Below are 13333 nucleotides of genomic sequence, written 5' to 3'. Positions count from 1 at the left end.
TCTGATTGGCTATGGCGCACCAGTCTGTGTGGAGTCCAGTTCTGGACAAGACTGACACATTTTTATTACGTTTTATTTACTGCATTGTATATCAATTGTCCAAACGTATGGCCGTTTTCAAACACTATATTGCTATAGAATTTTCACAAATGCGTTACTCTACGTAATCCCCAAACATTCTATGAAAGTATGCAAATGTAAAAATGACCATATCTAAGTGCTCGCTTTAAAAAAAAAAAGCAGTCATATACTCCCTGTGGTTGTATACATTTCATGTTGCTAAAATGCTGTCAGTTCCACTTTAAGGCAAAAACTCAAAGGTTGCGTGTTCGAATCTAATCAAGGACAACTTTAGCATTTTAGCTCAATAACAACTGTGTAACTACTTACGCCTTTTGAACTACTTTACATGTTACCTAACCCTAAACTTAACACTTTAACATAACTCCTAACTCAGCTAATGTTAGCCACCTAGCTAACATCAGCCACAACAAATTGCAATTAAAATATACCATACGAAACGTAACATATCATACTAATTGGAGTGTCTCGGATTTATATTTACTATGTGACGTCTACCCCTGAGTCCAGGTTTCATCACTGGAATTATAAAATGGCAAGAGTCAGACAAACGTCAACTCTCAACAGCTCGTATAGGCACGGTTTACCTGAGACTCATCTCTTGACAGGTAGGCTGGTAAGTCTTTTTCTGAAATAATTATTTTCACCTGACTTAACTGAAATGTTGCTCACATACTGAACTTTCATTAGCTGGCTAAGGTTAGCATGCTACCTAGTTGCACTGACAGCTGTCAGTCAGTGCCCTATTTGTTGTCATTTAGCTGCTACACGTGGAAATCACCACAACGATCCCACCCCCAATTCCTGAATATGTATTACAAGCCTTCCTCGGTCTTAGAGGGGAAGTTCTCGTTTAGGTTCCACCTCGAAGACAGGAATTACTCGAAATACAGTAGGTTTGGCAACTTCCTCGAGGGTGGGCCTTTAAATAACACAATTTTCCCCTTCCATCTGTGCCAGACCGTTCTTATCGCAACACAATCAGAACGATTGGAAACTATTTCACTCTGGTTAGATTTTTACATGACACCAGAGCCCTCCATGAAATATAAGCGTCAAGTGTTTCTATGGCAACTTTTTGTTCATCATCTCTTTATTTGTATTTTATTTCACTAGGCAAGTCAGTTAAGAACACATTCTTATTTACAATGAAGGCCAAACCTGGACGACCCTGGGCCAATTGTGCACCGCCCTATGGGACTCCCAATCACAGCCGGTTGTGATACAGCCTGGAATTGAGCCAGTGACGCCTCTAGCACTTAGACTGCTGCACCACTCAGGAGCCCAACTTTTTGACAAGGTCAGTGCTATCCGAATCTTTGGAACTCCTTACTCTAAACCCTAACTGGTGGTGACCCTTCATTCAGGGCAGAGCCCCACCTGTTTTGAGCCCCACATTTTTAGCAAAAAAAAATATGAATACAAAGTTTTGCATGTTATTTTGGCATTAATACGTGTCATGTCAGTTTGCAAACAATTAAAAAAATGTATATCTCATTGAGTTAATAAAGCTGCACACAAACATGGTCACTTTTTTGTTTTCTTGAGTAAGGCACCTCCAAAATGCAGGTGTTTCAGCCTAGCTCAATGCTTTCTGTGGTGGTGGTGCAAGCCAGCAGGAAACACGGAGCAGTGGGTCATGATTGGCTCCGTGTTCTGTTACTCATGGGGACACTATGTCACCGCCAAGTCCAAGGGTACAGTTGTGGCCAAAAGTTTTGAGAATGACACAAATATTAATTTTCACAAAGTTTGCTGCCTCAGTGTCTTTAGATATTTTTTGTCAGATGTTACTATGGAATACTGAAGTATAATTACAAGCATTTCTTAAGTGTCAAAGGCTTTTATTGACAATTACATGAAGTTGATGCAAAGAGTCAATATTTGCAGTGTTGACCCTTCTTTTTCAAGACCTCTGCAATCCGCCCTGGCATGCTGTCAATTAACTTCTGGGCCTCATCCTGACTGACGGCAGGTCTTGCATAATCAATGCTTGGAGTTTGTCAGACTTTGTGGGGTTTTGTTTGTCCACCTGCCTCTTGAGGATTGACCACAAGTTCTCAATGGGATTAAGGTCTGGGGAGTTTCCTGGCCATGGACCCAAAATATCAATGTTTTGTTCCCCGAGCCACTTAGTTATTATGCTGGAAAAGGCATTGTTTGTCACCAAACTGTTCCTGGATGGTTGGGAGAAGTTGCTCTCGGAGGATGTGTTGGTACCATTCTTTATTCGTGGCTGTGTTCTTAGGCAAAATTGTTAGTGAGCCCACTTCCTTGGCTGAGCAGCAACCCCACACATGAATGGTCTCAGGATGCTTTACTGTTGGCATGACACAGGACTGATGGTAAGCGCTCACCTTGTCTTCTCCGGACAAGCTTTTTTCCGGATGCCCCAAACAATCAGAAAGGGGATTCATCAGAGAAAATGACTTTACCCCAGTCCTCAGCAGTCCAATCTCTGTATCTTTTGCAGAATATCAGTCTGTCCCTGATGTTTTTCCTGGAGAGAAGTGGCTTGTTTGCTGCCCTTCTTGACACCAGGCCATCCTCAACGTCTTTACCTCACTGTGCGTGCAGATGCACCCACACCTGCCTGCTGCCATTCCTGAGCAAGCTCTGTACTGATGGTGCCACGATCCCGCAGCTGAATCAACTTTAGGAGACGATCCTGGCGCTTGCTGGACTTTCTTGGGCACCCTGAAGCCTTCTTCAGAACAATTGAACTGCTCTCCTTGAAGTTCTTGATGATCCGATAAATGGTTTATTTAGGTGCAATCTTACTGGCAGCAATATCCTTGCCTGTGAAACCCTTTTTGTGCAAAGCAGTGATGACTGCACGTGTTTCCTTGCAGGTAACCATGATTGACAGAGGAAGAACAATGATTCCAAGCACCTACCCTCCTTTTGAAGCTTCCAGTCTGTTTTTCGAACTCAATCAGCATGACAGAGTATTCTCCAGCCTTGTCCTCGTCAACACTCACACCTGTGTTGAGAGAATCACTGACATGATGTCAGCTGGTCCTTTTGTGGCAGGGCTGAAATGTAGTGGAAATGCTTTTTTGGGATTCAGTTCATTTGCATGGCAAAGAGGGACTTTGCAATTAATTGCAATTCATCTGATCACTCTTCATAACATTCTGGAGTATATGCAAATTGCCATCATAACAAACTGAGGTAGCAGACTTTGTGAAAATTAATATTTGTCATTCTCAAAAGTTTTGGCCACGACTGTAGAGCTTGAAAATTCAAGCCCCTTGGGTGCTGCCATAGTTACATTAGAAGTGCCTATCCATGAAGGCTCAAGGTCATTGGCCACAGATACAATTACATCAAATCACATATCTACAGTAGCTTTGAGTTGGACTGATCATGTCAAGATCATACTTTCAAAATTGTGCAGTCATCATCATGAATCAAGTCAACAATCTAGTGGCAAATCCTTTTTAATCCTTGTCATATGAAGAGAAATTATAGATAAAACATATCGGTGCTCAACGGCTATTGGAAATAAACATTACACAATAAGTTGGAAATCGCAAATTCAACAATGAGTGGTTTGTAAGGAATCAGTGGTTAACTGCAAGCATTGCAAAGCAATCATTAACCTGCTATTCAGTTGAGTGACTGTTTGGTCCCAAGTCTAAGATTAATGGTCTCTTTTCCTAGTTTAAAATTATAAACATTCAACATTTGGGAAAGCTGTCAATGAAGCATGATTTGTGCCACGCCCAAAACAACTGTTAACCCGGAAAGGCAAAATCTGACTTTAGTGAGTTCAAGACAACTGGGAACTCGGTGAAAAACAAGCTACGACTGGGAAAATACATTTTGAACTTTCATTGAACTCTAAATTGTAAATCGGGACCTCAGGCTTCTTTCTAGAGCTACGACCTGAAGATCACTGACGTCATCATGATTCAACCCCCCCCCAGAGTTCCAAGTTGTCTTGAAAGCACCATAAATCCAGAGAATACCAGACTTTGATGACAAAATTTGCCCACCAAGACCCGCCGCATCACCTTCCTGTTCAAGTGAGCACAGCACAACAAGGTGAGCCCGAACATGTCTTGTATGCTGCTGCATAAATGGTGTAATATGCCAGGGAGATATGTATACTGTAGCTAAGTAATGCTAAGTGTATGTTGTGTAGTAAGCTGTTAGGAGCCCATGTGCCTCACACTAATAATTTGGTCTATTTTCACCTCTTAATTTCACCTACTGTTCTGACTTGGTGGTGCACATGTAGCCTATAACCTGTTATTGAGAAATGTAATCATCTGATAGCCAGGTGTCTCAGTGGTATAGTGCAATTCATGTATTGTTTAGTGTTGTGTAGTGGCTTTGCTAGTATGCATCCCACTTGTATTTATTTTTTGCCCCACCAAGATTAACATGCTAAAAATTACCACTGACCACTAATCAACTGTAGCTCAGTTGGTAGAGCATGGCACTTGTAACGCCAGGGTAGTGGGTTCGATTCCCGGGATCACCCATACGTAGAATGTATGCACACATGACTGTGAGTCGCTTTGGATAAAAGCGTCTGCTAAATGGCATTTATTATTATTATAACCCAGAGCTCTCCAACCCTGCTCCTGGAGAACTATTCTGTAGAACAATGCTGTAGATGTAAGTAACCTGATTGTTTATCAAACACTTCATTATTAGATGATTATTATTAGATTATCAGGTGTGCTAGATTAGGGTTGGAGTGAACCTACAGGACGGGAGCTCTATAGGACCAGGATTGGAGGGCCCTGCCTAAATCCCTTTCCAACCTAACCAATTGAAATGTAAACTTCAATGGTGGGTATGTACGTCCAAAGGATCCCGGATAGCAAGGGCCTTTTTTGACAAACCCATAGTGCAGTGCAAGCATGCTGCGTTGGACTCTTCTGATTGGACAATATTTCAAACATCGGTTGGTTCCAGGCTATTTTTCATTGTAGTAGCGCTGCGCCGACAATCAGATCCCAAAATGCCTGAGAAAGTGTTTTACATATTTCGGGAGCCACATTGCTTTATACAGCAACCTTCTTGTCTTGTTAATGAGTTTCTCGAGAAGTTAAACACTTCGCATAGCAATGTGAGATCGGATCATTTACGCAGCACACCTACAATAAATACGACATGAAACACGGCCATTTCCTTCTACTGATTTTGTGATTAGGGAAATCTGGGGAAATTAATGTTACTTGAATTTAAATTTTTGCCATGTAGCAGACGCTCTTGTCCATGGCGATTTACAGGAGCACTTTCGTCATTCAAATTTGCACAAAATACATATGCAGATTTGAACTGTAAACGTTTTTTTATTGAAATTCTTATCTATATATTATATCTATTTATTCTAAATGTTGTTTTCGAACACACAATTAATAAAATCACGAATAACTCCCATTAGATGTAATTGTGTGTACCTTCCGCATTTTGCCAACTGAACAACGTTGCACTTCAAGCAAACCTCAGCTCGGTCTCTTTTGCATCAACTTTGACCCTCTCATTGGTAAATAAAGTTAAAGTTAATATACAGCGGTTTTATGGAACTGTATGTGATTCGTGAATCCAAAGCATTTCTATGAATATGCTAAACGTTTAATACATATGTAGAAATACTTCAATAATGCCATGTGATTGGATGTCTCTTCAGTCATCCACTTCCTGTACAGTGAACCAACAGTTCGTTCACACCCTCATGCAATGTGTGTGCCTCTATGGAAATCAACGTCAGTCATACCAATTTGGCAAAGAAGACCAAACGGCCATTACTGTCAATGAGAGCCGCAGTGTAGATTGTGGACTATTCGGTTTTATATTTAGCAGGAAACAGGCATAGAAGCAAGTTCCACCAAGGATTTTTCAACGTAAGAACTTCGTATTCAGCTAGCCACAGCTGCTGAGAGCTAGAGGAGGTCCTGAGATAGCTAACAAGCCAGACAGGTACTGTAGCTAGCTAAATGTAGTAAAGCCCAACACGGCAATTCGATCTAAGAGTATTTTACATTTTATATAGAGTAAACTGTGTTGACCGTACATTCTAGTTCGCGAACGTTTGCCAGCTACAACATATTCACAATCAATGTTAATCTTAGCCAGAGAACGAACATGCTAGCTAGCTGAATATATTTGACTCTGGGGAGGGTTTTGTGCTGTCATTTATGCTAGCTAACTACCTACTATTGATGCCTTCTCTCACACAGCTTCCTTGGGCCAACTGGTGTGTGTGTCTGCTTGTACCAAGCTGTGTATGGCAATGCGGTGGGTAAAAGTCCCACTGGTCCCCGGGCTGGTCGTGGCGGTGTTGTCGCTGCTGGCTGAACACTGTTGGGCGGATGGTGGGGGCCCAAACCTTGCTGAACGAGTTATTTGGGCAGTGAACGCCGGCGGGGAAGCTCACACAGACATGCATGGCATTCATTTTAAGAAGGATCCTTTGGAAGGCAAGCTTGGGAAAGGTGAGTGTCTAGACATTGCTGAATCGCCATTTCCTTATTAGCTTCCTAGCTAACCTCTAACTTTGTATGATAATGATAGAGTTCCCTATTGCAAATGTGACTGCTAAATTTCAATTAAAAGCTAACTAGCCAGCTACACGTTAAATCTGTGTGAAATTAGCCACACGTTTAACTATTTGGCTAAAAGCAAGTGAAATATTTTCATATGGCAGAGGGTAATCGTCTGATTGCAGATGTGTATTTTTCATAAATAAGATATTTCAAGCTAATCGACTCATGCATTGTTTTGACTTCCGCAATTTAACCAGGTTAACCCAATGAAGAGTCAGCATTACTTTCTAGTGCCTCGCTCGAAAATGAAGCACCTCATGGAAGAATAATTAATCCAACTGTGATAACTAATGATATTCAGAAATGTATTTCTTTAAAAGCAATAATTGGAAACTAATAACATGTTAATTAAAAGTAAAGTATGAGGTGAAGGATACAGTGAAGAAACGTCCTATTTGATGTTGTATGATAGCCACTTTGCTTAGTTCCACGGCATGTTCATCTATTCATTTGATGAAAAACACTTCACTCAGAAGCGACATTTCATATTGTTTCTTACATCCACTCTACTAAAACTAAAAACCAAATGGGTATGTCAGGAAATATACTGAACAAAAATATAAATGCAACATGTAAAGTGTTTGTCTCATGTTTCTAACATCGCTAGGCTACTCTTAACCGCTAGGCTATCTGCCGCTAACTTGCCAGAACAGATAAGTCATTCATATTTGAACAACCAAACCATGGTTAGGCAGAAAGTTTGCATCTCACATTTTTTACATTACTTCATCAGGCATAAAAATGCATGCACTATTTGCCTTGTTTGCAGCATTTGTGTGCAAATACAGTACAAGAAAGTAAATGTATGCAGGCATTACTACTGTTCCAGTAGATGGGTAAGCAGATGGGTTTGTATTGTGTAAGTTTATGTGAGTAGTGTTGGGTGCAAATGCGACTCAATTGCTTATAAATCGACAACGTAGTAAACAATCTACTTTTTGTATTTCCCTCTAGCATCAGATTATGGAGTCCGTCTGCCCATATTGCGTTCTAGTCCTGAAGACCAGGTTCTCTACCAGACAGAACGCTACAATGAGGATACTTTTGGCTATGAAGTGCCAATTCGTGAGGAAGGAGACTATATACTAGTCATGAAGTATGCAGAAGTCTACTTTGCACAGTCTCAGCAGAAGGTATGACAGCCATCCAATCAAATCATAATAATATGTTTTCTATTTAGATCTCAAAGTTCTGTCCAGTAAACTGTTATTCCAGTAAAATGTTATTCTAATTTGGCAGCAAAGATTGTTGTTAAACTTAGATGACGATGTTGATAGTCTCAAAATTAACAAATAATTCCAACAATGTTTTATTGCAAGGTAATGATTTATTAGTAATCTATAAATACTTCTTACTTAGGACTGAGGATTTCCCATGCTATTTTCTTTCTTTATTTTGTATTTTCACCCCTTTTTTTTCTCCCCAATTTCATGGTATCCAATTGGTAGTAGTTAGTCTTGTCTCATCACTGCAACTCCCGTACGGACTCGGGAGAGGTGAAGGTCGAGAGCCATGTGTCCTCTGAAACCCAACCAAGCCGCACTGCTTCTTGACAGTGCCCATCCAACCCGGAAGCCAGCCGCATCGCCAGCCGCATCAATGTGTCAGGAAACACCGTACACCTGGCAACCGTGTCAGCGTGCACTGCGCCCGGTCCGCCGCAGGAGTCGCGTGTGCAATGAGACAAGGATATCCCTGCCGGCCAAACCCTCCCCTAACCCGGACGACGCTGGGCCAATTGTGCGCCGCCCCGTGGGTCTCCCGGTTGTGGCCGGCTGCGGCAGAGCCTGGACTCAAACCCAGAATAGTTGCAGTGCCTTAGACCACTGCGCCACACGGGAGGCCTCCCATGCTATTTTCATGTTGTGAATCTGGCTGACTGAAATTATCCTTTCTACAGGTATTTGATGTGCGTCTTAATGACCATGTGGTGGTGAAAGACCTGGATATCTTTGAGCGGGTCGGTCACAGTACAGCTCATGACGAAATAGTGCCCTTCTCCATACGCCGCGGTAAGCTGAGTGTCCAGGGAGAGGTGTCCACCTTCAACGGCAAGCTCACTGTGGAGTTTGTCAAGGTGAGTTGAAGTGTCAGTGAATATAGTTTTTTCCTCTCCTCCTGACTCATTAAAAAAAAATAATATCAGAAGTGTCCTCAAGTTAGACGATCAAGCACAAAATGTACTATTACCTACATTCAACTCTGAATGTGTGTTTGTTTAGGCTTTTTCTATGCCATTAATATTTTTTACAAATAATGGTAGGATAGTGTTTTTCAAAATGTTCATTTGACATGTGGCTTTATCTGCTGGGAACTGATAATCTGCCCTGTGTTTTCCCAGGGTTATTATGACAACCCCAAGGTCTGTGCTCTGTACGTGATGAAAGGGACATTAGATGGTGAGCCTCATCAGTCTTAACAGGAGAATATTCAACAGTGCCAGTAAAAAATGCATTTTCTAAGATGTTGTCTTTATAATTCTTTAATGAATTGTAATGGCATGTTGTATTATTATGGAATATTTGGTCTTTATTTATCACATTCATTTTCAATAACATTTTTCATTTGCTCCTGAATCAATTCATTGTATGCACAATCCAGTCTAAAGTCATCACAATCTCTCATTGTCCTCAAGTTCTGTATGACAAAATATTTTATTACCTTTCTATTTTCACTTACACTATCTTTAAACCCATAATCTCAGCCCCCTCTATATTTTCTGCATCTCAGATGTACCAAAACTCCAGCCTCACCCTGGACTGGAGAAACATGAAGAACTTGAGGAGGAGGAGGAAGAAGAGACTGAGGTAGGCGAGGAGGGTGGTAAGAAGAGTACCTCGACAGCTCCCAAGTACAAGGTCCAGTCAGGCCCCAGAACGCCAAACCCGTATGCGGCCGACAATAGCAGCCTCATGTTCCCTATCCTGGTGGCGTTCGGTGTGTTCATCCCTACACTCTTCTGCCTCTGTCGGCTGTGAGAACATAACTTCGAGGGGGAAACGGGGACATGAAGGACAAGAGACTGTGAAGAAAGGGGGGGGGGTCAAAGTGACATCAAAGACACAAGGCAAGCATACAGATGGGAGAGAGCACAAGATCCAAGGGGAGAATGTTGATAAGAGGACAAAAAAGAGACTACAAATTTGGAATGCTGGGCAGGAGGCAGAATAAAATGCCTTCCTCACTGACTAAGGTCACACAGAGTAAAGGGAATGGAGAGAGTTTGTGTGTGTGTTGTACATCTGACACCTTTTCACCACGTGGCACATTACCACATCGCAAAGAAATAAGACAGGATTTCCCACTTACAAACAAGGTTTCTCTTGTCTGGCAGGACGTGCCTGAGATTATACTGAGGGGTTCTGAAGTGTTAGTGGCTGTCCCTCTTTATAGATGCACGTATTGTTATTGCTTTGGATGAGGTGTGGCTTGGAGTGAAGGGAATGCAGATGGGCTGCTATGCTGATCAACAAAAAAATCAGGCCCAGTATTTAGTCAGATGAAACAGGAGGTGAAATCATGAAAATTGACAGATTATTACTAAATAAAAAATGAAAGATATATTTTGTTTTAGAGATTGCGTTGTTGGTGGAGGTTAGGGGGAGATGGTTACCAATTTGATCAGTTAGGCTTTAGAATGTTGTTTTTGCTTACTCTTTTTCACTTTTTATTTCTGTGTTTGATTATCTCCCAACGTGCTGGAGTTTTAGAGCAAAAATGTACTTTAGCTTTTGATATAAGATGTGCCATAGTCTGATGAAGACAACATGCCAGTAATTTCAACAAGTTCATACTGTTACAGCCTGTTCTTTGCAGCACATTGACATTTCATGTGCTGTTTTATAAGACTGCTGATGAAGTGTTATCACATTCAAGGTGGGTTTCACAATTCTGTTGCATAATGTTTAAAAAATGCATGTGTACCTCAATGGGACTATCCCATGCTGTGCTGTTTCATATAGCTGATGCAAGTTTCCTCAAATGTGATCACAATTAAGAAGTCCACTTGTTGTGCTGGCACGCATAAATATCTGTCCTAGCAGGTAACTTTTGAGGCAACTAGACTATAATGTTATCAGAAATTGAATCCTTTGAGGGTTTACCTGGTTTTTAATCACATTGATAAAACCCTCTAACTTCTGTGTTTTCCACGTAACGGTACATGGCTTGGTTTGCAGCTGATGAAAGGCCACCTTTGAAAGGTTATGTGAAATAGTTCTGAGCGATTTGAGTTACATTGCCAACAGTGAGGGACCTGATAATTTAACAAATACTCTAGTGGGACAGGTCCTAAATCAGGAACATGTCTAAATTGACTCAAAGATGCATGTCCTTTGTCATGGTCACTGCCTTTTCTGCTCATTTTATGATTGTGCATGCCTTTTTGTTTCACCAAAGAGTGTTTTGTGTTGTAAAATTTTGTTTTATAAAACTCTTAGTAATCCTCCATTCATAACATGTGATTAATATGATTTAGGTTTTTTTACTCACATTGTTGGTGATGTAGTGATGATTAAGTACTAGGTCAAGATAGAACGTAAACATCACAAGTTATCCCGATACAATTTTGTGTCATTAGGAGTTATAATAACTGGAAGAGCCTAAGCATTTTATTTGATTTAGTATTTATGTAATGTACTCCTTTGAGATACTGCTGGATTCTTTAAAATTATTGGAACATGAATGTAGGACTTACAATGTGAAGAACAATTGTGTGTATGCATAAATAATTAGTTATCCATGGCTACCTAGAGGGTTAGAAAGTGAAATGAGTTAGAAAGAACTAGTTATGTTGAACATTTGTTGCTAAGCAAGATTTTCAGTGGTATGCTAAATTGAAACTGGCTGACCAGAAAGCTTGAGTGGCCTTAATAATTATTTTATTGCAATTTTGAAATTATGATCCCAGGGAAAAGTGTTTATTTTTTATTTTTTTTAAGCCTGTACACTTTTTAGAACTAATTTGAGTCGCTATTAGTCAAATCAACATGATGTAAAAAGTGTGCTTGCACCAGTCTTAATCATGATCTATAGCCTATTCACTATGCACCTGTGCGTGTGTGTTTCACTGTTGAATATTTCTCCTCTTCCCCGTCTCTCCATTAAATAGTTCAGTTTAGGCCAGTATTTTTGTCTCATCAATCCCTAGCATACCTTGTCTTAAAGTAGACCGCAGCATTTTGTTATTAGTCTAAGGTGTCAGTGACATCCTATATTCTTCCATACAGTTAGCCTGGAAGTCAGCTGCATGTTTGCATTTTTTTTGTGTGTCCAATTGCCTCTATCAAGAACGTAGCTCTTTCCAAGAATGACATGTCTTTTACCAAGCCTTGTCTTATGTTCCCCCAAGCCTCTCCACACTTGTCATTGATTTCACACTTGCTGAATACTTGACAAATAGTTGATCCAGGTGTTGTAAATCCCCTCACTCCTGAAGTTTCCCTCCATGTTCCATGCTGCTGGAAAATCAGCCAGGGGAGGTTACAATACTTGATAGTCAGCTGATAGTAGTTTGGTTTATTTGTGTTTTTTTTATATAAAAATGAAACAATCCATAAATAATCAGAAGCACCTTTTGTTCCTTAGTTGAAAAACTGCAAAAAAATGTAAATCTTTTGTTTGTTGGCTAATCGAAATCTACACAGTTGCGTGTGTGTATATACTGTATGGTACAATATCACACTTATTGTAGTGTGACAGCGTTTTTTTTTCATCAAAATATTGTTATTATTGAGGTGTTAGGTATTTTTTTAATGGTTAATTGTAAAGAAGACTGTGGCCTTTCTGCTGAGGATGACAGTCAGGCAAACACTGACTGTCAGGAAGAGAAATGTGATTAGCATAGTATGGAATTCTTTACATTTTATATTGTATAATTTAAGTAAGAAAGTGGGGTTTAATCTTGAGATATTTGCTAAAGGATTAATAAAGATTTGTAGCTTTAACATTTCTCAGGATTGGTTTAATTTTTTTTTAAATTACCATGATTTAGCTAGTTTATTGTCAAAGAATTTGTCTGTTATTTGTGTGTAATTTTGTTTTGATTGAGTCTTTGTTGCCTTGGTTTGAATACATTTGTTTTTACCATTATCTGCTTTGAGGTTCCTTTTTTTTGGTGTGCTTTTCATTACTTAATTGCATGTTTTTTTTTATTTATTTATTTTTGCCCACGAAAGTCCTAGTGTGCAAAAATCCTAACCCTACATAAGCTCACCTTGGATAAGAACCAAAGGCTTGCCGTCATATAGATATGTAGGCCTAAGTCTTAAATAATTACATTAAGCTGCATCACTCTCCCATTATCCCCACTGAGGTACAGACAGAGAACAAGCATACACTCTTGCGCTCCACACACAGTCACAATCACAGAGTGTGTGAGAGTGATCAATGCCAATAAGGAATCCTACTCTCCTTATTGATTTCTCCCAGCCCTGAGACCTTCAGGTGGACTGATGGGGTAACTTGAGATGCCCCCCACCTTCCTCAGTTTTAGCTCTGCAAATAACATCTACAAAGTAGGAACTGCTGATAAATGCTGTCTCTTCTTAATGAATGTGCTATTTTATCTAACTGGTGTTTTAGCTAATTGTTTCTTTATAATTTATCCCATGTTCTATCCTTAGGGTTATTGCAGTACCCCGCCCTCAACTGAACGGTTCAACATGCTGTATCACTGAGATACTGCA

General features: G+C 40.2%; 1 protein-coding gene across 4 annotated transcripts; it reads left to right on the top strand.

Moving 5' to 3' along the window:
- Positions 1 to 621: 621 nt before the first annotated feature.
- On the top strand, positions 622 to 12737 carry LOC118358242 (malectin-like). Of its 4 annotated transcripts, XM_035735830.2 has the most exons (7): positions 622 to 697; positions 1198 to 1381; positions 6282 to 6536; positions 7602 to 7780; positions 8548 to 8724; positions 8989 to 9046; positions 9378 to 12737. In XM_035735830.2, the coding sequence occupies exons 3-7, from the start codon at positions 6329 to 6331 to the stop codon at positions 9623 to 9625; spliced, it is 870 nt and encodes a 289-aa protein (XP_035591723.1). In that variant the 5' UTR covers positions 622 to 697; positions 1198 to 1381; positions 6282 to 6328; the 3' UTR covers positions 9626 to 12737. The 4 variants fall into 4 exon arrangements, with proteins under 4 accessions (XP_035591723.1, XP_052334659.1, XP_035591722.1 ...); XM_052478699.1 differs by lacking the exons at positions 622 to 697; positions 1198 to 1381 and adding an exon at positions 4011 to 4131; XM_035735829.1 differs by lacking the exons at positions 622 to 697; positions 1198 to 1381 and adding an exon at positions 5735 to 5945.
- Positions 12738 to 13333: the final 596 nt, after the last annotated feature.

This window comes from Oncorhynchus keta, chromosome 25 (genome assembly GCF_023373465.1).
Source record: "Oncorhynchus keta strain PuntledgeMale-10-30-2019 chromosome 25, Oket_V2, whole genome shotgun sequence".
Taxonomy (NCBI): domain Eukaryota; kingdom Metazoa; phylum Chordata; class Actinopteri; order Salmoniformes; family Salmonidae; genus Oncorhynchus; species Oncorhynchus keta.
The sequence above is the reverse complement of the archived record's forward strand: the minus strand, read 5'-3'. Positions and strand labels throughout refer to the sequence as shown.

What these genes read in the sequence shown, in the direction of transcription:
- LOC118358242 (XM_052478699.1), top strand. Translation starts at nt 4,065, where the DNA reads ATGACAAAATTTGCCCACCAAGACCCGCCGCATCACCTTCCTGTTCAA. An exon ending in AGTGAGCACAGCACAACAAG is followed by an intron (nt 4,132 to 6,281) that starts GTGAGCCCGAAC and finishes TCTCTCACACAG; the next exon opens with CTTCCTTGGGCCAACTGGTG. An exon ending in TCACTGTGGAGTTTGTCAAG is followed by an intron (nt 8,725 to 8,988) that starts GTGAGTTGAAGT and finishes GTGTTTTCCCAG; the next exon opens with GGTTATTATGACAACCCCAA.